Source organism: Notamacropus eugenii, chromosome 2, assembly GCF_028372415.1.
Source record: "Notamacropus eugenii isolate mMacEug1 chromosome 2, mMacEug1.pri_v2, whole genome shotgun sequence".
NCBI lineage: Eukaryota > Metazoa > Chordata > Mammalia > Diprotodontia > Macropodidae > Notamacropus > Notamacropus eugenii.
In genome coordinates this window covers 458,041,603-458,069,108 of record NC_092873.1, presented here as the reverse complement: position 1 = coordinate 458,069,108, position 27,506 = coordinate 458,041,603, and the positions used below count along the sequence as shown (strand labels likewise).

Sequence of the window (27,506 nt, the reverse complement as noted above, 5' to 3'; positions counted from 1 at the left end):
AGAGCCAGATTCTTTTTTTCTGGTATAGATTAGAGTAGATAGTTATGGAGGATGGGGTTATGAATAGAGAGCCATTCTAAGGCATTTGATTGAAATACACACATATGCATGCATTCTGTAGGAAGCCTTACCTGATCACCCTGATGCTTGTCGTGTTTGTATCTTGCATGTACATAGCCTTCATGTTGTCACTTCTGTTAGACTGTGAGCTCCTCTAGGGCCCAGATTCTCTTTTGTTTTTTGATCATTTCTTTATCTTCAGGGCTTCACATGGTGCCTGGAACATAGTAGGTGCTTAATGTGTATTTATTGACTGACAGAATGGTCCATATACGCAAGTGCACAATTTATATATAACTTTTCAGGAAGTTCTAAAGAGCCAGGCAAGCCCTGAGTGGAACTACTTGATTTGGTAATGTATTATAATTATAAAGATTATTGTTGTTTATCTGCACACACAGAGCTGAAAACTACGTTGTAAGATAGTGAAGGAACCTTTCCATTCTGTGCTGTTTCAGATGTGCTCATAATTGTGCTTTGATTTGAAGGTGGAGACCCTGTTGGTGTGTTTGGCTGTGTCTCTAAGGCTTTCTGTTGGCTTAAGGCTTTTGTTTTAATAAAGGCTTTATTGTTGTTATTCAGTTGTTTCAATCATTTCCCACTTTTTGTGACGCTATTTGGGGTTTTCTTGACAAAGATACTGGAGTGATTTCCCATTTCCTTCTCCAGCTCATGGGGAAACTGAGGCAAATGATTTGCCCAGAAGCTAGATTTGAACTCAGGAAAATGAATATTCCTGACTCCAGACCCAGCCCTCTATCCACTGAGCTGACTAGATGCCTTTTACAAAGGTTCCCAGGACTTTGGCAGCATCCTTGGTGGGGGAAAAGAAAAAAAAAAGATAACGTCTAATCCCTTACCACAACCAAAAGCTAAAGTTGAACCAAACTCTCCCTCCGTGAGCTAGACTTAATGGGAGGTACCAAGTTGAAACTATGTTCCCATTTGACTCATTGGATATTTATTTTCCTTAGACACCAAATAATGTATTCTAGGTCAAGTTATCTTGTTGAATATAACCATGTCCCAGTCTCATTAATGTCATTACCACTTTACATGGACAGATAATTTTCTGAAATTTATTCAGAAAACACTAAAGCTAAAGGGAACGTTAGAAATCTTTCAGTTAAAACTCTTAATTTTGTAGATGAGAAAGTTGAGGCCCAGAAAGGGCATAAACTTTATCTAAGTTTTCATAGCTCCCTAGGGATACAGATGACCAGAAGTCAGGCTTTCTGTGTTCCCAGACCAACGATCTTCCGAACACATAAGGCTTCAATCAGTAAGTATTATTTCCCACTTACTGTGTGCCTCTCACTGCGGTCCTATTATTTGGTGCAAACCATAGCCCAAAGGCCAAATCCCCTGCGGGTCTGTTTTATTATGGCCTGTGAACTAAGAATGATTTCATGTTTGAAAGTGAAGTTTTACTGTATTTAAAACTATAAAACCTTTTCTTAGTCAGTTGACCAAACAAAAACAGACAGTGAATGATAATTTGCTGACCCCCTGATTGTAATGTCTTTGAAGGCAGGGGCTGTTTTGTTTATATCCATGCCTTTCCAGAACCCAGTACAGTTCCTGACATAAAGTGCTTAAGAAATAACTGTTAATTAGTTGATTGATCTCATGTTGTTAGTATCATTGTTCAGTCATGTCTGATTCTTTGTGACCTTAATTGGGGTTTTCTTGGCAAAAATACTGGAGTGACCCATAATGATCTCCAAAGACTATTTTATAGAGTTTCAAGCTTTGTTGCATATAAAGGAAGTCTCTTAAGAACAGGAAATACAGATGGGTAACTGGGATACATTTTAGATTGCCTATGCAAGGGTGGGGAACCTGCGGCCAAAAGGCCACATGTGGCCTTCTAGGTCCTTGGGTGGGGCCTTTAATTTAGTCCAAGTTTTACAGAACAAATCTTTTTATTAAGGGAATTTGTTCTGTGAAGTCTGGATTCAGTCAAAGGGCCAAACTTGAAGACCTAGAGGGCTACATGTGGTCTCGAGGCCGCATGTTCCCCACAGCTGGGTCCTCTGGAAAGACATAAAATTCCTTATTGGATTTTTCTGCCGTTAATCTTTATTTACAAAATAGCATGGTTTTTCCTTTTTTTTTTTTTCCTTTTACCTAATAGCTAGAGGACTTTGCCTGAGCTTCTTCTCCTCAGGTCTTTGACCTAAATCCTTTCAATACCATCACTATTTTCTTCTCTGTTGTAGTACGACTCAGGTAATTACTGCCTTTACCCCACTCTCAACTGCTCCTTGTGGGAGCATGTCCCTTCAATCATCTCTTCTTAAATAGTCAATATATCTTTTTCCACTAGTACCTCCCTTGTTCTTTCCAAATATGCCCTGGTTCTCATAAAACCCTGGTTCTTATAAAACCTTTGTTTCACCCTACCATCCCCTCAAACTATTAGCCTGTGTTTCTCCTCCCTTTCACCACCAGACTCCTAGAAAAAGCTGACTATATTCATTGTTTCCACTTTCTCACTGGCTTCTCAGCTCCTCAGATGCAGTCGGTGACAAATGACACCAAAAGCACAAAACACTGGATTTGGAGTCAGAAATATGACGTTCAAATTGTAGTTCTAACACACAGCTGGTATGACTGTGGCTAAGTCACCTGACTTCTGAGTCCTAGTTCCTCTTTTGGAAAATGAAGGAGTTGAACTAAAGCCCTTTCCAGCTCTAAATATATGATCTTGTTGGCACAATAATAAAGCACAACCTTTTTCAAAGAGCATTCATAAGCCTCTAAAATATGCCAGCCTCACTTCCTAATGCTCCCTTTTCCTTGGCTCTCTGCTCTAACCATATTGGCTCCAGGCTTTCCCCTAAATGCATCATGAAGTTCCTTGCCTTTCTGACTTTGCTCACAATGTTATCTGTGACTAGATTGTCCATCCCCTTATGTTTCCGAGTATTTGCTTGTTGAAAATTTACTTTCTGTCTATTTTTAAAGGGCAGTCAAAGCCTTTCCTGGTCTACCATCCCCCTTTCCAGTCTTCTTACACCTTACACCTTTCTGCTTCTCATGTACTGCTATTCAGTGACACTGACCTCTTCGCTGTTCCTCAAACAAGAAATTCCATCCCTGTCTCCTGTCATTTTCACTGTCTGTCCCCTTTGGCTAGAATGCTTTCTCTCCTCATCTCTGCCTTCTGGTTTCCTTGGATTCTTTCAAGTCCCAGCTAAAATCTCATCTGTAGGAAACCTTTCCCAATTCTCCTTAATTCTAGCTCCTCTCTGTTGATTATTTCTGATTTAGCTCATATACAGCCTGTTTGTACAGGACTGTTCCCATGTTTTCTCCTTTTTTCTTTTACCTTTTATTTGTATCCTCAGTGCTTAGCATAATGCCTTCTACGTGGTTGATTGGCAATAAGTGTTTCTCACTGAAGTGAAGGATTTCCTAATCTTTTAGCTAGAAACGATCTTTCTTTTTTCCTGTGAGTTCTCATAATATTTTTCTTCTTACTTTCATTAGGTACTTTTTGTTTTGTGATTTCATTGGCATATTCATATTTTTCCCCCAACAAATTCATAACTTAAATATGTGGATGATAGTGCTGTACTGTACGGAAATAAGGTGGCTTGGAGTCAGGAAATCCTTTGTCTTGAAACCTGTCACTTAAACCTAACGGGTGTGTGACCATGGGCATTTGTTCTAAATTTCAGTTTCCCTTCTTGTAACATGGACCATGTGTCTGTAAAGATCAAATTAACTCACATGCATAATGAGTTTGCAAACTTTATAGTCCTTTGTAAATGTCAGTAGCTATTAAATGGCTTACCTGAGATTATCTCATGTTGAAAGAACCCTTTATGATAAAGAATATTTTTCTTTGAGGAATTTAAGATAATTGATGAAAGCACTTTGTAACATCCTAGATATGTAATTATACAGACATATATTTGTATATACATACATATGTGTGTGTGAGTGTATGTATCATCAGAGTCAAATATTTCTGAACTTCCAGGGAGAGTTTGAGCACTTACATATCACTTATCAGAACAAGAAGGAGTTTGAAGGTCAAGGGGAAGAAGAATTAAACAGGACATGGTGATTTTGTTCTCCAAATTGAGACCGATCTTTAGGACTATAAGTTGTTTTGGTGGAGGGGAGGGTAATGGGACTTGCTGAATGCTTCAAAAGCCACCTGAGTTTCTGAGTTAAAGATACCCATCTTTTTGGCTCTGCAGGCAGTGGAAGAAGGCTTCTCCAAACCACATGGTAGACCACCAGAGAATGTCCATCCATGTGTACTCTCCTCCTGCAATCTCCCAGAAGCAGATGCCTAGAATTTTTTATTTGGATGACATTATCTTGTGTGCTCTAAGCATGTATCAAATCTGTATTATAAGAGGACTTATAGTCTTCCCATACTGTCAGGGAAATTCCCTGGATCAAACAGCTGAGCTTCTTTCTCCCTCTTTTAGCAGTACCTCATAACCCTTGGGAACTTAAGTACTTTTACTCTTTCTAGGAAAATAGTTCCCCCCTCCTTCCACCTCCCTGTCCATCCCTCTTCCTCCCAGTTTCCTATCCATCTGCCTACTGTTTCTGGTCTAGAGTTCACTTCCATTTTTGATGTGGTTCAAGTGATTCTGGAGGAGAATGAAACGGTCCTATGTCACTTCTTTCTAGCCTTTATAGGTACTATCCCAGAACAGCCTTCACTGTTTGACACATCACCCTTAACAACATGGTTTCTTGCAATATTTTTGTATTGATACGGTCTTCCCCTCAGTCCCTAACTTGAGACCAGTTGTGCCTTGCTTCTGACACTTCTGTCCATTATTTCTAACCATTGTGGTTTTGAGGGGCAGGGCTAAACAGTTTTCAAGCATGTACAGTGTCAATTCTCCTACCTCTCCTGTTACCCTACCCCAACCAAGCTTTCCATGTCATTGTAAAATGTCTCTATTATAAGCCCACTAAGTTTTTTCTCTTGAGGCACAAAGGTCTTTGTTATACAGAAGTGTAGATGTGCTGTACTGTTTTCAATGCATTTCTCAATAAGCATATCATTTGCTAAAACAATAAAAGAAAATCAACAAATATTTATTAAATGCTTATTATGAACAAAACACTATATTAAACATTGTGAGAATATGAAATGAAGCATACAAAACATTCCTTCTCTTTAATATTTCTATTGGAGAGGGAAGACATTTTGTTAATTAATTAAACTGAACCCTTTATATGGAGACAGTGATGGATGGTCAACATGTTCTATTGACTGTATTTTGGTATTGTCAGGTGTTAGAGAAATGAAGTAGATCCAGCAAATTATATTTCTGTTAACAGCCTCTGTCAAGGCATGGGCTACCCATGACCCTGGGGATTGGAGTTCTTCCCAATTTGAGAAGAGATGAAGCTTACCTGAGATCAGTCTGGAAGGGTAGAAGTTTTTCATATATATCAGGATTTTTGAAAGACGACTTCATTTCCATGTTTCCTATTAATCTGTGATTTCTTCAATGTAAGTATTCCCTTCTCTGAGGGAGATTTCAACCAAACCATTCTTGCCCATCCTGTATGACTCTGTCACTGGGGGTGTCCACTCAACCTGCTCAGGATCTTTCTCTAGTTCTCTTGGCATTTCATGGATACCTATGGAGTACACAGGTTCTCAACGAGTTATCCTTTGCACAGCGGGTGCCCAGTGTGTGGAGGAGTTTTAGGAAGACATGCATATGAGATGAGAAAATGTGAATTGGTTGTCATCATTGAACATAGAGCCCATTTCAGTGGGATCACAGAGCCACTGAAATATTGAAGTTGGCAAGAAATAGAGATTTGAAAAAATAAATAATAGTACTCAGTAAATAACAGGTGCTTGTTGAGTGAAAACAAGATTCAAATTATTTTCTAAACAGTATATGATTAAGTGCCAGGTGAATGGAACAGACAAATATTGGCAGAATTCAGGAGTCAAACACAAAGATTCTCTAAGGTTGGGGGTTAATAGGAAAGATTTTATGGAAGCTACTGGATAAATGTGAGTGAAAGAGTGGATTGAATTTGGGTAGGTGGAGAATAGGGGAGTATCTACTGCAGTGTAGATGAATGGTGTGAGCAAAAGTGCAGAGGCTCCCAAACTCTAAGTGTATTAGTAGAGAATAATGCAGCCACGATGAAATAGCTGAGGATATCTAATTATAGAAGCTATTTTGTGTGAAGCTATTGGAGGATCAAGGGAGAAGGAAAATGTATGAATGTTGTTATTAAAAAGTGTTACTCAAAAAAACAAACACGCTTGTAGTACAGGAAGAAGCCTGAGAACACTTCTCCCTCCTGGCAAGATTACAAATGGTTGATGACTATTTTTGTGTTTAAAGACCCCAACAGCAAAAGATTCTACCACTTCACTGGAAATCCATTCCAGAGTTTAGTATCCTCCATTATCTGTGTGTGTTCTTTCCTTTAAATAATGCAAATTTTATACATGCCACATCTAAAACCATTAAAAATATTCCTCTTAAAAATTTCCTCCAGGGATTGTTTCTTTTTGATCTGTGTATTCCCAGTGTCTAGCAAAATGCCTGATAGTAGAAGGAGCTTAATAAATGGACTGTAGGAATGGGATTGGGAATTGAAACATATTGGACTTTCAATTTCATTGTTATATAGGGAACTAACAGATGAGGAAAGTCCCTCAATAAATACTGTTCCAGGACTTTCTATGCAACTGATAATCAGAAAGAGTTGCTTAGAGTTTTGAGAGGTTCAGTGATTTGCTGACACAACATGTATGTGTCAGGGACAGGATATAACTTAAGTGTATCTGACTATAAGACTGGCTGACTATCTACTATGTTGGATTGTGAAGAGTTTTAAATGCCAAAATGAAAAAAAAAACAACAAAAGTTCATATCTTATTCTAGAGGCCATATCCTAAACAAGAGAGCAGCATGGTTAGACCTGTGTTTTTAGGAATATTGCTTTGGAAGCAGCATCAGAATAGATTGGAGAGGGGAGAAACTTGAAGCAGAAAAATGAATTGTTATAGTCCAAGAGGGAGGTGAGGAGAATTTGGGCTACTAGGGTGATACCCATGTGAACAGGAAGAAGGGTATGTATGTGAGAGATGCTATGAAGTAGAATTAATGTGACCTGACTAGAGAATGGATATGAGGTGGGGTGGGGTGGGGGAGAGGGAAGATTTGAGGATTACTCCTTGGCTGTGAACTTGGGTGGCTAGAAGCACTGTGATGATTTTAACAAAATAAAGAAGTTAGGAAGAGAAGAGGCTTGGGCAGGAAACAAGAGTACAGGTCCTTAATATCAGATTTAAAGATATCTTTTATCAGTTGATACTTAAAGTCACACTCTGTTCTTTCAAGATCTTCATTCTTGAAATTCCTTCAGATTAATCACAGATTCGCAGACTTTCCATTGGAAGGGACCTCCATTGGCCACGTAGTTGAAGCTCATACCCAACCCATTTCTTTCTCCCCAAATGACTTAATTGCATACCTGAGATTAACCAGTCTTTGCTTTAAGCCCCTCTCCCTCCAACCTTCCCCTCCCTCACCAACTCCTCCCATCCACCTGTAGTATAGAGGAATGGACTACCTCTCAAATTTCTTTCTTCTTGTGAAAAACTGGAATGGTCAGGTCTTTCATTCTACCAAACCTGAATATGCTTCTTTGAAACTTTTATCCACTGCTCCAAACCCTGACACCTGGGGCCAAGACCAAGACTTCAGTTTTTAGTTCATATCTATGAACTCCTTTTTATATGAGAGGTTTGATGTCCAAAACCACACTTCCTTGTAATTTCTCACAATCTGTTAACAGAGAATACCAAACCTGAATTTCTGAGCTCTTTCATAATTTAAATCACTCAGAAAACAAGAACTGAATTCAGTATTATTTTAAAATTTTGTCAGTCTTGTGGGTTATAGAGTCTAGTCTCTTTACCACAGACCATTCACATTACTTTTCCCACTTTTTTTACGTGTGGTAGTTTCATTTTCCCCTCCTGTTTCTGAACAGTCAACAGAACAGACACCTATTCTAATACACAGAGAGTTATAGTAGTTAAAATGATGCCTGATAACCCTGGGCCAGAGTGGAAATAACTTTTTAAAAAAATTACAGGGCCACTGTGAAGCTATTTGGGACGTTTGAGCCTTGGGTGGCTGTGTTTTCTGGAGGCCTTCATTTAACCGATTACCTCAAACATCTTGAGTATGTGAGAGAGAAAACCAGTAATTAAAGGATGGAGCAATTGCTTACCTTCCCCTCCTCTCATCTCAACCACAACAGCACATAAATATTCCACAGTCAGGGTATTGGAGAGAAGAGTCAGCTGTTTGTGAGACTGGAAAACTTTATTCCATTAAAAACAAACAAACAAACAAACCAAAAATAAAAACCAAGGGTCTCAGATCATCTGGATTCATGTATTAGATATTTTTTTCAAAAGGTCCATTTCACAGATTCCCCCATTGTAAACAGTGTAGTAAGGTGAGGTGGAAGGACTGATAGTATGGTAACACAAGACAACTCGTGTACCACTTAAAGGTGGACAGAAGGAAATTATTATTCTAGAACTTATGAAATTAAGGATAATTGGAACAATTAACTCTGGTAGTCAATGACTTGATTCCATTTGTTGTCCTGTGTGGGAGGAAACATCCCTAGATGACTGGTGAAATATTTGTAAGTAATAACTTGCCTTGGTTATTCAGACTCAGTGACAAGCTGAAAATGAATGAAAAAATCTATTTGAGGGCTGTTAGGTGAAGTTTAATAGAGAAAAAAAAACAGGAGTCCAAGAGAAGAAGTTAGACTGTGTGGTCTTGGGCATATTATCTGGCCTCTTTCACATTTGGTTTTTTCATTAGTAAAATGAGGAATGAAGGGAGGGAGGGAATTTGGGCTAGCATAAACTAGATTACAAATTAATAGAGTCAGAGCTGTAAGGGATGTTCGAAGTTACACAGTCCAATCTCTCTCATTTTATTTACAAATGAGAAAACTGAGGTCTACACATATTAAGTGATTCACCTAAAGTCACACACTACTACTACATTGCTGCTGCTCCTGCTAATAGCTAACATTTATACATAACTTTTTTTTACCAGAAACTATACTAAGTTCTTTACAATTATATCATTTGATCCTTAGAACAATCCTGGGAGGTAGGATTAATATCCTCATTTTATAGATGAGGAAACTGAGTAAAATAGAGATTAAGCCTCTTATCCAAGGTCACACAGCTAGTAATTGTCTAAGACAGAATTTGAACTCAGGTCTTCCTGACTCCAGGCCTAGCGCTCTATCTACTGAGCTACCTACCTAGCTGTCCCTAACTTAACTTTCTCTGCCTCAGTGTCTTCCTCTGTAAAATAAAGATAATAATAACACCTACCTTGTGGTTGTTAGTATAAAGTGAATGTTTGTCAAGTTGTTAATAAAGTTGTAACCATGGAGGGGAAGGTAAAGTCAGATTAGGGATAAGATGGAATTCCTGCAGAATTTCCTGTTTTAGAGCTCTTGAATACTGGGATATCTAAAAGGTGCAGTTTGACAGAAGATGATAGCTGGAGAGCTAATCCAATATTTTGTTCTGTCATTTATTAACTTTCTTGAATTTAACTACTAATAAATTTCACTACTGATTAATTTTTATAAGGAGAATATGATTAATGAAGTTTATTTACATGTGTCAGTTAATGGAAACAAAAACTACCACAATCAGTGAAATATTCTGCATTCTGTTGAGGTTTATTATGAAAATGAACAAAAATAACATGATGGAATTTATTTGCTGGATAATCTTGTTATTTACTGTATCCCTTAAGTGAATGACTTCTTATTCACTTTTAGGATCTAATACAAACTCCTTTGGCTTTCAAAACTTTTTATAATCTGCCTTTAACCTATCTTTTCTAGCCTTATTATATATCTATTGTTACTATTCAGTCACTTCAGTCATGTCTGACTCTTCATAATGCCATTTGGGTTTTCTGGGCAAAGATACTGGAGAGGTTTACCATTTCCTATTCCAGTTCATTTACAGATAGGGAAACCGAGGCATTCCTTCCCTTTATACTCTTGCAGTTAGGCAAACAAGTCTTGTTTTTGTTCTTGTTTCTGACATTTTTGTTTCCCATACCTGGAAAGCAATCGTTCCTCGCTTTGTTTCAGATTCCCTAAATTCCTTCAAAGCTCACTTCAGATGCCATCTCCTACGTGAGATCTTTCTTGATCTCCCACGTGAGACCTTTCTTGATCTCCCCAGCTGCTGGCACTTATCATTTTCCTCCCTCCACTCCTTCCACTTATTTTGTATAAACTGACTTTGAAGTTGGGAAGACTCAGCTTCCTGTCCTACCTCTTACACTTAACTGACTCTGTGACCTTGATCCAGTCCTTCATTTTTCTGTGGTCTAGCCAACTCTCTAGAACTATTAGTGGCAGAGAAGGTGCAAATGTGCATTCTGTAGAAAGAACTTCCTCTCTTGAGAGCACCCTATGCAAGTGAAATCACACATTTAATTCTTTTCCCAGGCCCTTCTATGTGTACGCATCTTCTTGTCCAGCAGAATCAAGAACTTTTGGGCTTATATCCCCAGCACCGAGTTTAGTACCTGGCATATAGTAGTTGCTTAATAAATACTTATGATTTATTCATTACTTTGGCAAGCTCACATTAGAATGAGGGAGATAATATCAATGTGCATAAAAGATAAATGCAGAATAAATGGAAGGTAATCTCAGAGGGAAAGGAACAGCTAGGTGGCATAGTGGGCTTGGCATCAGGAAGACTCCTCTTCTTGAGTTCAAATCTGGCCTCTGATACTTACCAGCTGTGTGACCCTGGGCAAGTCATTTGACACTGTTTGCCTCAGTTTCCTTATCTGTAAAATGAGTGGGAGAAGGAAATGGCTAAACCTCTCCAGTCTCTTTGCCAAGGAAACCCAAAATGGTGTTACAGAGTTAGGGATGACTGAAATGGGTGAACAACAACAAAAAATCTCAGAGGGAAAGCACTAGCAGTGAGAATGATGGAGGGAAGTGAGAAGAGCCTCCTGCAGAAGGCAGGGTTTGAGTTCAATCTTAAAGGAAGTAAGTAAGTAGGTGGAGGTGAGGGAAAAGAGCATTCCAAGAATGAGGAACACCTAATGGAAAGGTACAGAGTGGGGAGATAGGGTGCTATATGTGAGCAACAGCCAGAAGGCTAGTGTTAGGGGACCTTGAAAAAAATCATGATGTGCTTTTGAATTGGATGATATCAGGAAGCATTTTTTTCCTTCCTAGAAAACTTCCATTCTTTTCCATTCATTTCTTACAGTCATTTCTAATTTCTAATTACATTTCTTTCTCAGAGTTGGCTAGTAGCTTTTAGTAACAAGATTTGTATCTTAAACATTTAATTGAATTACTTAGTAAGCAATATTCTTTTATTACATTTTGGACTTCATACTTACAAATATTTCCAACCACTTGTAAGTGGTTAGTTTGTAGCTTTAAGGGGGAAAAGGATATTATTACATAATACAACTAGAAGCCAAAAAAACTTTTGGGAATGGATGATGAGATAGATTTATTCATTGGGAATAAAGAAATTTGGTATATAGCCAGGTTCAAGAAAAGATTCTTACATGGATGGGATTGTTGCCTGGGTTTTACTTTCGTCAGAAGGTAAAATGAGCCAAATGCACACACATGAATGTTGACAGATTTGACAAGGGATCTGGTAGGATTTGTCATATTAGTGATGAGATGGTGTCATCATACTATTTGCTCACCTTCATTATTGTCTCCTATATCCTTTTAATAAATAGCATTGATAGAGCACCTTAAGGTTTACAGAATCTTTACAAGTATTTTCTCATTTGTTCCTTATCACAACTCTGGGACATAGGTGCTATCATTAGCCCCACTTTATAGATGAGGAACCTGAGGAAAACAGATTCAGTGACTTGCCCAGGACCACACAGTTAGTAAGTGTGTGAGGTCAGATTTGAACTCAGATCTTCCTGCCTCCAGGTCCAGAGCTCTATTTGTTGAGTCAATTATTTAGAGGTTCTTTTTTCGTCAAAGGTTCCCTTCCTCCAAAGTATTGGATACAAAAACAAGCTTTGAAAAGATGAAATAATTCTTCAGTTTATACTTCTGCTCTGGGTTATATCTATGTTCTTAGTGGTTTGAATATTCTCTCCAATGGTGCAGGTCATAGTTCATCCTGTGAACTTATGTGCCTTATCCTGTGCGCTTCTTGTCTGTGTTCACAATGAGGTTCATCCAATGTGGCAAAAGCCTTCCTCAAGATCTCTTGACATTATGCAGGTACTGCTTGAATAGACAGGCTGTCCATCTTATGCACCTCTCTTGCTGTATGATTGGTCCACCTCCTTTTGGGGGGGAGGTGTCATGCCTTTCTCTAGTGACATTTTTTACGCTATTTCTCCAGTGTAAGTTTGTTGGAATTGCAATTGCATTGCAGTCTATGAATGCACACCACCTACAGAGTCCTGCATGGCACTCTGAGTGGCTCTCAGCTTTCCCATAATTTCAGAAGCTGTGGTATTTCATGACAAACAACCGTTAGTACCCCAGAAAGAATAGTGATCTTGAAAAACTGGGTCTTTATTTTAAGGAGAAGCAGAGGGTCATTAAAAGCCCTTCATGATTTATGAAAAGTGATCCAACCTGCTCTTCTCCTCCTATTCAGTTTAGGACCTATTTCATCGTTCATGCATGATATTTGTACAAAATAGGTATATTAACAGGTCAGCTATATCAAGCTCTATATTGTAGTTTGGCCTTATAATTTTAGAATTTTAGAGTCAGAAGGAACTATCTAGTCTATAACCTTTAGCGCACGATCTCTTTTTACAAATGTGGTACAGTGGAACAACTGCTGGATCTGGATCATAGCACCTGGGTTCAAATGCTGATTATTAATTACTAGTGTTATCATGGGAAAGTCACTTAATCTTTCTAGGCCTCAGTTTCCTCAAAGATAAAATGGGGCAATTTAACAAAATGACCTAAAAGCCTCTTCTATTTCCAAATCTATGACTTTATGATCATATATAATAGACATCCAGGCTTTATATGCCTCCAATGATAGAAAATTAACTCTGTCCATTTCATTTTAGGATACCTTAAATTGTGAGAAAAATCCTTCCCCCTCAACCTTAAAAGGAGTAGTTGAAAGAGAAGTTCCTTCTTCAGCACCAGAGAGGTTGCTTTTATGCCTCACTGGGTGGATAGAACTTTGCTGCTGATGTTCTAGAGCAGTCTTTTTCTAATAGTATAAACTGTTTAGCAGTCCACCAAACTACATCAGTATGATGTTATGCAGGGTCTTAAAACAAAACAGAACATTTAGTGATCTATACTCCATCTTAGACAAGGAGCTATAAAAATTTAAAGAAATGAAGCAGACCTTCCCCACTAAATCTTAAAGTTAGACAATATAGAGTTGAGATAAATATTTGTGAAAAATCTATATAGCATTTATATTTTAAAGTAGGGTTTTGGGCAACACTTTAAGGAACTATTTGAAAATATTGAAGAATACCATATCTAAAATTCTGAAAATATACGAAATCACTAGACCTGTTTTAAAAAGTAAATTTCATAATGTGTTTTAATATGTGAAATGACACCATCCTAAATTCCATGGTACTGTTCATATTATTGATTCTAATAAAAATTTGTCCTATCGACAATAACAAGGACCTCCAGAGGATTGGACTAAATAATCTGAAGCCTTTTTCTGCTCAAAATTTAATGTCCTTATAGCTTAATAATTAACTGAAGCTAGATTTATCTTTTCCTTTTAGTCATACAAGTATTTCCTTTATAATTGTATTTGTTGTCATGACGTTTTTCAAGTATTACTCAAGAATTATTTTGAATTACTTTCTCTATAACTTTAGTCAATGAATTTACCATATGAATGGAACTCCAAACGTCACAGCCCTGTAATCTCATCTATTATGACAAACATTCAATAAGATTTCCTTAGTGCATGAATCACTTTCTAGGGGTACTAAATCTTTGTGAAATAATGAACTCTATTGATGTGACAGCATAGATATAGTGTGGTATAATAATAAAAAAAAAATAAGAGACTTGTGGTTAAGACAGACCTGAATTCAAATCTGCTTCTGAAATTTAGTATCTGTGTGATTGCTGCTAAGTTGCTAAATCTCTCCAAGTCTTAATTTCCTCATTTGTTAAATGGAGATTTAATACAGTATCTTCCTCATAGGGTTAAGAGAATGTATGTAAGCTCCCTTATAAATCTTAAAGCAATAAATAAATGTCATTTTTATTATTGTACTTAGTTGCCTAGTTCACTGTTTTATCTCAATAGCTTAAAGGAGTTACCATGTGTCCTAAGGGAACCAGCCTTTGCGAATAACTAATAAAATCTCCTTGAACATTTAGGAAAATGAACATTGCTCAGTGTTTATTTTCCAACGATTTTTTAATAAATATTATAACTAGGAACATTTTACGATGTCAATGAAAGAAAAAGGGACCATCACCCTCAAATTTGGCAGTGCATAAATGATCTTTTAGGAAAGAAACTTGTTATATGTCAACATTTAATTTAAATGTCAAGACCTCACAAAGTCCAAAGAGAATAACAATCAATGATACATATTCTTAAGCTTTTTGTTATTTCGGTATTATGTTTTGGTCTCAAACTATCCACAGCACATCTAACTGGTATAGAAGCTTCCCCAAATATGTAGTTATTTCTGTGTTGTGTCCTTCATTACACTGTGAAATACTTGAGAGAAGGGATTGTCTTTTGCTTTGCTTTGTATCCTGAGTGTGTCTGGTGCACAGTAGGCACTTAATAAAGACTTACTGATTGACTGATACATAGATCTTGAATTTATGGAGAAAGGAATACTACATATGGGAGGATTTCTCAAAACCTATGCCTTTTGTTTGAATTTGGAAAGAAAGCTTCTGAGCCAATATATTATTGGGTACCCGCTGGTGTTCCAAAGAAGGAAGCTAATTAAAGTCACAAATGATATTCAAACTTACAACATAAGCTTAATTTGGGTTGTGTAGACCTATAAATACTCAGTGTGATTCTTTCTATGACCCTAAGTAAGGTTGGTTCTGGGACAAAAAGGAATTGAGTTGTTGGATTCATTCATTTGTCACTTAACTTCCATCTGTTACATGGTAACAGATTGAACTCCCCATCCAAGGCAGCCATCTTGAAGATTCTTGTTACTTGTCACAAGGAAACAAGCATAGATCAGTATAAATTTGTTACTGTTCTTGGAATAAAGCCTTAACTTGTGTATTATACTGATGCTGACTCAGTAGAAATAGAAACTATTAATACATACAATATCACACTCTCCACATAATACATACATATGTTATTCCACTCAATTAAAAATTAATGTTTCTTATAGATGAAGCACTGTACTGAATGATGAAGGCAGAAGGACAAAAATGGGGGTACAATCTACTGGGAGCCACAATATGGCTTTTTCTTGCCTTTGAAAAATGTCATAGCAGGTCAAGGCAAGTCTATTTATCCACTGCACTATATTCTAGGGATATAAAGGTAAAAAAAAAATGGTCCCTGCACTTTGGAGACATTCTATTGGGGAAGACTAAATTGTATGTGCAAGCAATTATGTGCAAAAAGGATCTACTTAGGTTAAACTGGAGATAATCTCAGAAAGAATGCAGTGAGAGATTGGGAATGAATTCTTGTAAGAGGCAGGAATTTAGGTGACAGCTAAAGGAATCCAGGGAAATCAGGAATCAGGAGGCAGAGAGTTTCAGGCATGGGAGACAGCCAAGAGTCAGGAGATGGAGTGTTATGCCAGGAAAAGTAAGGAAGCCAGTGTCATTGGAGTATTTGGAGAAGAGTAAGGTTTAAGAAGTCTAAAAGGGTAACAAGAACCAGATTATAAAGGGCTTTAAAAACCAGAGGATTTTACACTTGTTCCTGGATCTAATTGAGAATCACTGGAGTTTACTGAAGGAGGGGGTGATATGGGTAGACCTATTCTTTCAGATGAGTTTGAAAACTGAGTTGAAGCTAGACTAGAATGGGGACAGACTTGAAGTAGGGAGACCAATAGGTTGTTGTAATAGAGCTGGTGTATAAGGTGCTGCACCAGATTGATGGCAGAGTCAGAGGAGCAAAGGAGGAATATAAAAGAGTTGTTAAAAAGGCAGATGTGACAGGACTAACTTCTGGAGAAATCCTAGCTTGATGGTATTTATACTTCATTAATCAGTCGTTAAACATTTTGTAAGTGCCTACTATGTTCCAGGCACTTTACTAAATACTGGGGATATAAATATGAAAAAATACAGTCCCGGCCCTCAATGAACTTAGAATCTAATGCAAGAAGACAACACATAAAAGGAATCTGAAAGGGGAGGGGGAAGAGGAGAAGGTGCTTACTTGTCTCGTGGTGAGATCAATTAGAGAGCCACAAAGTAGTACAGCCAGATGAAAAATGATGAATTATTTTATTTATTAGATTAAATAAATTTATAGAAAACTGAACCCTATGCTCGTCTTTCCTGTTTGTGAAAAGGTGTTAACTCATTCATGTTTTCCTTTTGTTAAAATTCAACAAGGTGCATCTGTTGGGGTCATACAAGATTCCTCAGTAGAGCCAACAACAGAGATGCCTTTGTTCATATTTGATTCTAGGTATTAATCAAATTAGACATAAAACAGGGAAATGTATGCTTGCCAAAGATATTTGCCATTGTCTTGGAGGCTGGCCAGTGCAGAGTCCAGATGGAAGAAAATTCTATATAAATGGCTGGGTTCTCCAGTTCTTACTTGTATTTCCTGTGAACATCCTCTTCTCCCCCGGAATCACCAGGTATCCAGAATCTCCTCCAAAGGTACAGAGCTCAGCCACAAAGAAGCTTCATCGAACTGCCTAGCACTTGTACTATTGTCAATCTAGTCAATGCTACATCGTTCTAAAGGTCAGTTTAGAATACGGACTGGCTTGATTTCTATGAGCTGTTTCTGTAAAACTGATTTCTTATTTAGGGCTATGTGGTCTTCCCATTTCACAGCTTTATTTCCCTGACTTCTAATTATAGGTCATCCCTTTCCTTGGCACCAGAACCAAAGATGGGTCATTCTGTACTGAGGCCTGTATATGCCTAGTTTTGGCTCTTCAAATACTATTTAAAACACATGTATGTATATATTTCATTAAATATTTCCCAAGTAAATGTAAACTTTTAAAAATAATCATTAAAAAATTTCAGAATTCTCCCTTTCACTTGCCCCTCCTCCCTCCTTGAAAAGGCAAACAATTTGATATTGATTATATATATGAAGTCATGCAAAAGATATTTCCATATTAGCCAAATTAAATAAAAGAAAAATAAAGTTAAAAAAAAAAAGCATGCTTCAATCTGCATTCAGAGTTCATCAGATCTCTCTCTGAAGGTGGATGGGATTTTGCATTATGAGTCCTTTGAAACTGTCTTGCATCATTGTCTCGGTCAGAGTAGTTGTCTTTCACAGTTGATCGTCTTTATGCTACTGCTGTCACGCTGTACAGTTCACTTTGCGTGAGTCTGTATGTCTTCCCAAGGTTTTCCGAAACCACTCTGCTCATCGTTTCTTACAACCCACTCTCTGTCTTAGCCAGTACCAGATTCTTTTCATGTTTACTGCTTTAAAATATAGTTTGAAATCTGGAACTTCTAGGCTACCTTCCTAGGCTGCTTGAAAAAAAATTATTCTCTTGATACGCTTAATCTTATTTTCTCTCAACTGAATTGTGTTATTACTTTTTATAGCTCTGTAAAATAATTCTTAGATAGACTCCCAAGTATTTTATATTGTTTGAAGTTGTCATAAGATAATTGCTATCTCCTGCTGTTGGACCTTGTCGGTAATATATGGAGATGCTAATAGTTTATTTGGGTTTATTTTATATCCTACAACTTTTGTGAAGTTGTTCATTGTTTCAACTAGCTTTTTTCTTGATTCTCAAAGATTAGCTAAATATGCCATCATATCATCTACAAAGAATGACAGTTTCATCTTTGTTTTTATTCCTTCAATTTCTTTTTCTTTTATGACTAAAGCTGGAATTTCTAGGTATTGTTTCTGGCATTTCTACTAAGGAATTAGCAGTTGTGAGCATTTTCTCTGTTTTAATCAATAAGGATGACTAGAAAATAGGGCATATGGTGAAGGGGAAACAGTTGCTTACACCACACTCTCCTGTTTATTCATTGCCTCTATATTATTCCTTGTCAAGTGCAGATTTCTTGGAAGAAGTTTGGATATATATTTCCCTCAGAGTGGGAAGCATTGGTCCATCATTCATCCATCCTTGCTGTGCATAAAAAGAGGTCATGTAAAAAAAAAAAAAGAGATGTTTTGCTTGTGAAGAGTGAATGCACGATGCAGGGTGTCAGTTAGTGCCTCTTGTCACAAATCAGTTTTTAGCATCATTACGTGCTAATTCTTTACCATTGTCTGATGTTCCTAAGAGTAATACCCCATCTAACGTATCTTCGCTGTGGAATGGATTTCCTTTTTTAAATTTTATTTTTATTCTGAACTTTAAAAATATCGAATAAATTGGGAATTTACATACATATAGTAGAACAGAAATGGAGGGTGACTGATGACACCGCCAATCTTTATTACATACAGCTCTCTTTTAAGGAATAGAATGGTAGGTTATTTTCCAATACTGGATATTTATTGTAGGCTCAGATACTGTGATTCACTGTTTAGTGAGTGCAGTTGGCAAGATTCACCGATATCATCTCAAGAAAAGCTTTCCTTTAGGGTAAAACTGACCATGGTTTCTTACCGAAGTTATTTGGCTCTGGCCTTGTTACTAGCATACAACCGATCCATATCTGAACAAGAAAATTGCCCACATCCAGGAGCATACTGGAACCAGCACCGACTGTTACATTTTGGGCATGAGGGAGCCCGCCGGGTGCAGCCGGGGCCGGGGCTAGCCAGTCCTGAGCCGGGCAGTCATGGCATCGCTCATGCACACGGTCCAGGAGAACGGGCGCATCGCCGCCGGGCTCCTGCTCAACCTGCTCGTGTCCGTCTGCGTCGTCTTCCTTAACAAGTGGATCTACGTGCACCACGGCTTCCCCCACATGAGCCTGACCCTGGGCACTTCGTGGTCACCGGGCTGGGCTTGTACGTCTGTCAGAAGCTCAACCTCTTCGCCCCCAAGAGCCTGCCACCCTCCAGGCTGCTGCTGCTGGCGCTCAGCTTCTGCGGCTTCATGGTCTTCACCAACCTCTCCCTCCAGAGCAACACCATCGACACCTACCAGTTGGCCAAGACCATGACCATCCCCGTGATCACTGCCATCCAGAGCCTGCTTTACAAGACCTTCTCCGCCAAGATGTAGCTCACCCTTCTACCCATAACTTTAGGCGTTGTCCTAAATTCTTACTACGATGTGAAGTTTAATTTTCTTGGAATGGTGTTTGCTGCTCTAGGGGTGGTGGTTACATCCTTGTATCAAGTGTGCCTAGGAGCCAAGCAGCATGAGCTCCAGGTGAACTCCCTGCAGTTGCTATACCACCAAGCACCAATGTCCTCTGCCATGTTGCTAATGATTGTACCCTTTTTTTGAACTCATATTTGGGAAAGGAGGAATCCCTGGCCCATGGTCTTTTTCTGCCCTGTTTATGGTGCTGTTATCTGGTATAATAGCCTTTATGGTAAATTGATCCATATACTGGATCATTGGAAACACTTCACCAGCTACATATACCATGTTTGTACACTTCAAATTCTATATTACCTTATTTGGAGGATATGTTTTATTTATTTATTTATTGACCCACTGTCAATTAACCAAGGACTTGGCATTTTATGCACATTATTTGGCATTCTAGCCTACACTCATTTTAAACTTAGTGAGCAGGAAGGCACCAGGAACAAACTGGTACAGAGTCCTTAAGGGATTTTTCATGGAGAAAATATAATTGATTCAGGCAGTTGAAAAGTGTTGCCAAATGTGCACTGATTTTTTTATGATAAGCAAAAAATTAATTTCAAAATCCACCACAATAAAATCTACTACCATGGTATAAAAATAAAGCACATTTTTACATGTTAAAACTGATTTTGAATATTTAAATATCGTTTTCTCAAAACATTGAATTTTAGAAGTCATCTTTTTGACCATAAAAGAGAATTGCTTCATCCAAATAAATACATCCAAACTGAAGTTATTATAGTAATGCTAAAGGAATTTCTGCCAGTACTATATCACAGTTATGGCTTATTTTGGGTTTTTTGGGTTTTTTTGTATTCATACACTAAGAAACATTGACGGCACAGGACAATTTTCCAGAATGTAAGTTTTCATTTAATATAGCATATATATTATCACTGGTGATTTCTCATCAAGTGGGATATATAGTCATTGGGCAAAATCTTAGAATTTGAAATTCTGCTGAATTTAGTTTAACTTCAGGATTGTTTCATTTGGAGAAATCAGGTTGAGAGTGAAATCAATTAGGTGTCAAAGACAAATTTCAGTTCCAAATTAATTATTTTTATGGGGAAAAGTTAATGCAGAGGGAGGTAAGTTTGTTAAGAAAGTGAAGCTCTCTTACATTGAGTCTTGCTTTGGACCTTTTTAATTGTGCACTTGGTCCAGTGAGATAAACATACTTTTTAGACTCACAGAAAAATGCCACCCGGGCTCTAAATAGAAATGGGCCGTGTGTAATGGAAAGAACTATAATGTTGATGATGACTATAATGCTGTCAAGCAGAGTTCATAGTGTTCTCCCATCCTCCGTGGCAAGTGAAATACCAAGTATTTCAGAGCTGTAGCTTTTGAAGCTCAGATAGGGATTGCCTGGGCTCTAAGATTGCCCCCATCTCCCTTTGGCATCAAAGATCAGTGTGAACTATGCCCAGGCTAACAAAGACGACAGAAAGAATCTGAAGTAGCAAGTTGAGACAGAAAACTGCTCAAAATCTCAAGAATATCTAGGGAGAAATGAGGAATGAAGATGGGAAAGAGTAACGTGAGACAGAGAATAATTTGCACTGTAATTATTTTCTATTGACAATTTGTGATGGATTTTTTTTTGAAACTTCAACACAGAATTGTGTATTCTGGAAGAACAAGTGACCAGTAGAAAGAATAATTATTATATAATAAGGGAGAAAAATATTGTGCCATGTACTCAGGAGGCTAGCTAATTATCTAAGTCAGAGCTTATATAGAGTGTTGTAAGCTATTAAAGCTTAAAACAGCACTAAGACTTTTAGGGCACCTTGTATAAGGTAGATTAATGATAATAACTGTCTCATGATAAAGGGAAGTGGATATTGTTTTCTTCTGTAAGAATTATTTCCATATGCACTGTTATTTGGGTTTTTTTTTTTTACTTTTTTTCCAATTACATATAAAAACAATTTAAAAAAGGTTTTTTTTAAATTGTAAGTTCCAAATTCTCTCCTTCCCCTCTTCCTCATCTTAGCCAAGCAGTTGGATAAGAGGTTCTACATGTTAAGCAGCATTATTGTGAGAGGCAATGCGGCTTTGTGGATGAAGGGCCTTGTCTTGGAAGCAGAAAATACCAGGTTGGATCACCTGCTCCTATCACATACCAGCTGGTGGACTCTGGGCAGGTCAAAGCCTCTTGGTGCCCAAAGAAGAAAACTGCATACCAGGAGTTCTCTGCACTGATGAATTTTTTTTTAATTACTTGTATATTTTGAGCAGCAGCTTCGTAGAACCAAAGACTAACTGAAGTTATAGTCTGTGCTATGTACTTAGGACCAATTTGAACTGTGTGACCTCCCTTCAAATCTATTTTGATAGCATTTCAGCTACAAGTCTGTTATGGTGTTGATTTTTGTATTTGATTTTTTTTAAAACATTCTTTGATTCTCCCCAATTTATAAAACTGTTTAATTGTATTAAGTATTTAAAGCAATTTATACAGATCTATGTTCTGCATAAGTTTGATTTTTAACATATGCCATGTTAAAAATAAAGATAATGTACGGGTGTTCTCAGAGCAGTGATGATGAACTGTCATTTCTCTACTATATGCACTGATTTGTGTTGTGCACAAACTCTTTCTCGTAAATAAAAGTTGGGGACATCTTTAGCCTTAGGAAATATGATTGATGCCAAAGCAATAGCAGAAGGGGGTGGGGGGGACATACTATCTATAAATATACAAATAATGTTGGAAGCATACAATGTAATCTATAAGAACCAGAAGATGAGAATGTTTTCTACTACATAGAAGATAATCTAAATGGCATGAAGATGGGCAAATGCACTTGAAATCCAAGCTGGAAGAGGAGCCAGAAAGGCAGTATGTTTGAAGACACAGTGGACAGAGCTGTAAACTTAGAGACAAGAAAATCTGCTTTTAAATCCTGCTTCAAAAACCAGCTGACTGTGACAATAAACAAATCACGTAACTTTTCTGAACCTTGGTTCCCTCACCTGGAAAATAGGGATGATTGCATCTAGTTTACAGGGTTGTTGTGAGCATCAGGTGAGCTTATGTAAAAGACCCTGCATACCTTAAAGATTTACACAAATGTGAACTATTTTTTGAATAAAACAAATTGGACTTTTGGTTATTTACAGTGACTAGAGCCATCTTTAGTCACAAGATAAGCAGTTTCTATTTGATAAGTAAAACTTGAGGCATTTACTTTAATTTGTAGAAATTAAATGATCCTCAAGACCACGCCAGCTTCTCACAGCTTCTGTAAGTCTAAAAGGAAATGCATGTGTGTATCTCATGATAGTGTGTCTAGGTTCCAAATATGTCTAGTTGAATGCAATTCTTGACTTCCTATTTCAGCTGCATTTCAGGGGAAGAGAATCTGTTCATCTGTCCAAAAAGTGTGTTCCTGGTCGTCATTAAAACTTATGTTCAGAGTTGCCAAAGTTGGGTACCTTCATGTCAGCAAACATGTTACTTTTTAAAAGGAAGCATGGTCTTCCTCGTGTCCGTATCATGGCTGGCAATACAACATTGCAGCTGTCAGACTTATAATGTCTCTTCCCAAAGTTATGGCGGTTTTTATTGATGGCATTATTTTGAACAATGACAATGTTATTTTAACTGTTTCAATAAAAAGAGAACCCACTTTTTAAGAAAAAAAAATTGGGCATGAACATTTACATCTTGGGAATCGGCAAATGTTACAAATCAGGGCTTGGTTTACTAATTTGTTGATTATTTAGATTTAAGAAAATGACAGAGAAAATGTTAATAATGTAGGTTAAATTTAAGTGTGTGGTAGGTATCTTTTCTTCAGAGAGCTAGTTTTTATGCATATACCAGCGCACCACTGAATCACAGGACCTGGGTTATCCAACCTTTGTTTTAAGGCTTTTAGCATTGCCCATTTTCTTTTTGATACTTAATTATTAGGATTTTTTTTCCTTTCATCAGACCTAAATCTGTCTGCCATTTTCACCTATTACTCTCTAGTTCAGACAGCTGGGCTAAACAGAACAGGGCTAATTTCTTTTTCATTTTTCAGTCCTTTATTAACACCTCCCCTTCCCACCTCCCCCCCGGATTTCACTCTCTTTTCTAATATATTCTTCACACAGTTGCCAAAATAATCTTCCTAAAGCATAGATCTGATCATCCTGCCCTCCTGCTCAAAATTCTTTAGTGGTTTTCTATTTGTATCTAGACCAACATATATCCTCCTCAGCTTAGCTCTCGAAGCCTCTCACATTTGGGCTCCAGCTTCCTTTTCTTTCAGGTTACTCCCTTTCATGCATTCTGCCTTATAATCAAATTATCATATGTACTCTTACCTCAAGTCACTATTCCATCTTCCACCTAGGTGCCTTTATATGGGCTGTCCCCCTATTTAGGATGCATGCTTTCCTTACTTCCTTCTCTTTGAATTTTCAAGGATCATTCAAAGGCTATATCCTTTGAGAAGCCTTTTAAACTTCTCAAATGATATGACTACTTATGTATCCCATAGCAGAAGGGTTCTAAACCTGAGGTCCACAGAGATTTCAGGAGGTCTGTAAATTTTCTAAAAGAGAAAACAAATTGTATTTTTCTTTTCAGTAACCATTAATTGAAATTTAGAATACTTTCGATGGCTAAATTTTTTTTTTTTCTGAGAAGAGGTCCTCTTCACCATATTGCGAAAAGGATAGAACATTTGAATTAGAGTCAGGAATTCCTGGGTCCCTACAACCATTTCAGGCACCAATTAGTTGTGTGACCTTTAACCTCTTTGAGTTTCATTTTCTTATCTGTAGAAAAGGCATAATATCTATGACTCCTGTCTCACAGAATTCTTAAAGAATCAAAAGATTTTTTTCTCCAAATTGATCTATTTGTTTTCAGTTTTCAACAATCACTTCCACAAGTTTTAAATTTTCTCCTTCCCTCTCTGCTCCCTCCCCAAGATGGCATGCAATCTTATATAGGTTCTACACGTACATCCTTATTAAACACATTTTCACATTAGTCATGTTGCATACAAGAATGAAAATGAATGGGAGAAGGCATGAGTAAAACTAAACAAAACCAAAGATAACAAAAGAGAAAATAGTCTGCCTCATTCTGGGTTCCGACTCCATAGTTCTTTCTCTGGATGTGGATGGCATTTTGCATCCTGAGCCTTTGGAAATGTTTTAGCTTCTTGCCTTGCTGTGGTCTATCAAAAACAGTCCTTGAACACTGTGGCTGCTGCTGTATATAATATTCTCCTGGTTCTGTTCACAAGAATCAAAAGATTTAATTAATGTTTGTGGAGTATTTTACAAATCTGAAGGTTCTCTTTGTCTCATATATATCTATATCTATATCTATATCTATATCTATATCTATATCTATATCTATATCTATATATACACATATACATATATATATACACACACACACACATATACACACATAATGTTTTTATTATTTGTAGTTCTTATATATGCACACTCAGGACCTGGAGTCAGGAAGACCTGAAATCAAATCCTGCCTCAGTCATTTATAGCTGTGTGACCCAGGGCAAGTTACTTCCGCTCTGTTTGCCTTCAACTGTAAAATGGGGATAATTATAGCACTTATCTCACAGGGTTGTTGTGAAGATTTTGGGATAATATTTGTAAAATGCTTCACAAACTACAAAGTGCTATGTAAATTTATAGTGTGTGAAGCTTTGTGACCTGTGTGTGTCCTTTAACCTCTTCCATCCTTACTTTCTTCATCTGTTAAATGGGGATAGCACCTGTCTTCCAAGGCTGCTGTAAAGATCAAATGAGACACTTAGCACAATTCTTGGCACATAGCAAGCACAATATGTGTTAGAAACTATTATTTATTATTATTGTTATTTGGCCTTGAACCTCAGTTTCCTCAACTATAAAATTCTTAGGTTAGAGGAGATGGTCTCTAATATCCCTACTAGCCCTAAATCTATAATCCTATGATCTTCTCCTCTAATGGGGATTGTTTATTTTGCAGGATTCGAAGAAGCTAAAGTCCTGAGAAGGAACTTCAAAGTGAGAGAAGATTTGGCTGTAACTGAAACCAAAATGTCCTGCATCGATCCCTATCAGCACATTATAGTAAGTGATTTTCTGTCCCTGTTGGCTTTTTAAGAAATTTCACTGGATGAAAGTAAAAGGCATTGGCAGGCTGAAACGTTTTGCAATGTAATATTAAGTACTCTAAGGAGATGTGCAGTTTATGAATGAACATGACCTACTCGGTATTTTTCACTGAGGGTACTACATCAGAATTTAATTTTGGCGAAACTATGTTTACATAATGCTATATTTTCCCTTGTGTTTTTTTAAAATAACAACAGAGGAGACAATTCTGGGAAGATGACAGAGTAGGTCAGAGAATTCCAAGCTCTCAAGATTTTCCTCCACAAAGGAGATGAAATAGCACCTTAGGGTGAAAAAAAAAAGTGTGGGTAAAAATAAATAAGAATAGGGACACCACAGGGGTCTTCCTGGGACAATTTGAGAAGATCAGAAGAAAAATCCCAGGACCAGGTTTGGCAGCAGATGCTGCCTCAGGCCCAGCCACAGGAATGTTTACCGCCTCCACATCTCACCGTAGTGAGGAGAATTAGGCATCTGAGCCAGGGAGGATGGAGGGAACCTCTGCTAACAAGGAATGTCAGATCCAGCTGTGCTTCAGAGAGTGACTGGCACTAAAAGAAACCAACACACACGTGAATGCAGAAGTGGTGGGGGAGAAAGCCCCTGACTGCGGGCACTTACAGGAGGTTGGAGGTTTGGCTTTGGTTCCAAGCTAGGGGGGAGAACTGAAGATCGGGGGCAAGAGGCACCATTTCACTTACCCCAGACACAGAGGGGATTACAAAAATTAAGCTATTATCACACACTCACACAAATGCACAGACAAAGGAGGAAGAATCCAACCACAGAAAATGGTTATGGGAATAGAAATGACTGGGGATCATCTTCAGAGGAGGATATTGAAGCAAAGAAACCCCCAAAGAGTAACACCAAATGGTCATTTGCCCCAAAAGAATTTATAGAAAAACTTTAAAAAGACTTTAAAAATCAAATGACAGAGATGGAGGAAAATCTAAGAAAAACTAAGAATAATCCAAAAAAAAAAAAAAACCAAAACCAAAAACCAAGAAGGATATGAAAGGAAAGTCAACCAATCAGAGAAGGAGATCCAGAATAAGGAAGAAAATGACACCTTGAAAATTAGATTGGGCAAAGTGAAGCCAGCAAAATTGTAAGGGATCAAGAAATAATTAAGCAAAATATGAATAATGGAAAAATAGAACAGAAAGTGAAACATCTTATAAGAAAAACAACAGATTTGGAGAATACATCAAGAAGAGAAAATATAAAAATAATCAGACTAGCTGAAAGTTATGATCAAAAAAAGAATCTTGATACAATAATATAAGAAGTAATTAAAGAAAATTATCCTGAAGTATTAGAACAAGGAGGGGAAAGTAGAAATAGAAAAAAATTCATTGGTCACCACTTAAAAGAGATCCTATGAGGAAAAGTCATAGGAATATTATAGTCAAATTCTGAAACCCCCAGCTCAAGGATAAAATAATAAAAAAAGAATAAATAATTTAATCATGATGTGAATCACACAAGACCTAGCAGCGGAGGTATTAAAGGACCACAGGTTTTGGAACACTGTATATCAAAGAGTGAAAGAACTGGGACTCCAGCCAAAAATATCATACCCAGCAAAGTTAAGCATAATCCTGAATGAAAAAAATGGACATTTGGTCAACTTTCAGAATTTCAAGACTTTGTTAAAAAACAAACAAACAAACCATCCTGAATTTAAAGGAAGATCTGACATACAAGAGCCAAGAAAAATATAAGGCACATACTAAAAATTGATTATAAGGGATTCAATAGGGACAGACTGTTTACTTTTTGTGGATGTAAAAT

At 37.4% G+C, this 27,506-nt stretch overlaps 1 protein-coding gene and 1 pseudogene across 1 annotated transcript in view; both read left to right on the top strand.

Moving 5' to 3' along the window:
* Nucleotides 1–27,506, top strand: part of PLA2G4A (phospholipase A2 group IVA) — a 168,444-nt gene that overhangs the window by 10,217 nt on the left and 130,721 nt on the right. Inside the window, exon 2 of the mRNA XM_072648363.1 lies at nucleotides 25,561–25,664. Coding sequence (XP_072504464.1) covers nucleotides 25,632–25,664 — 33 coding nt within the window. The 5' untranslated portion in view covers nucleotides 25,561–25,631. The remainder of the gene's footprint in view (nucleotides 1–25,560; nucleotides 25,665–27,506) is intronic.
* On the top strand, nucleotides 18,998–20,123 carry LOC140529596 (solute carrier family 35 member E3-like; annotated as a pseudogene).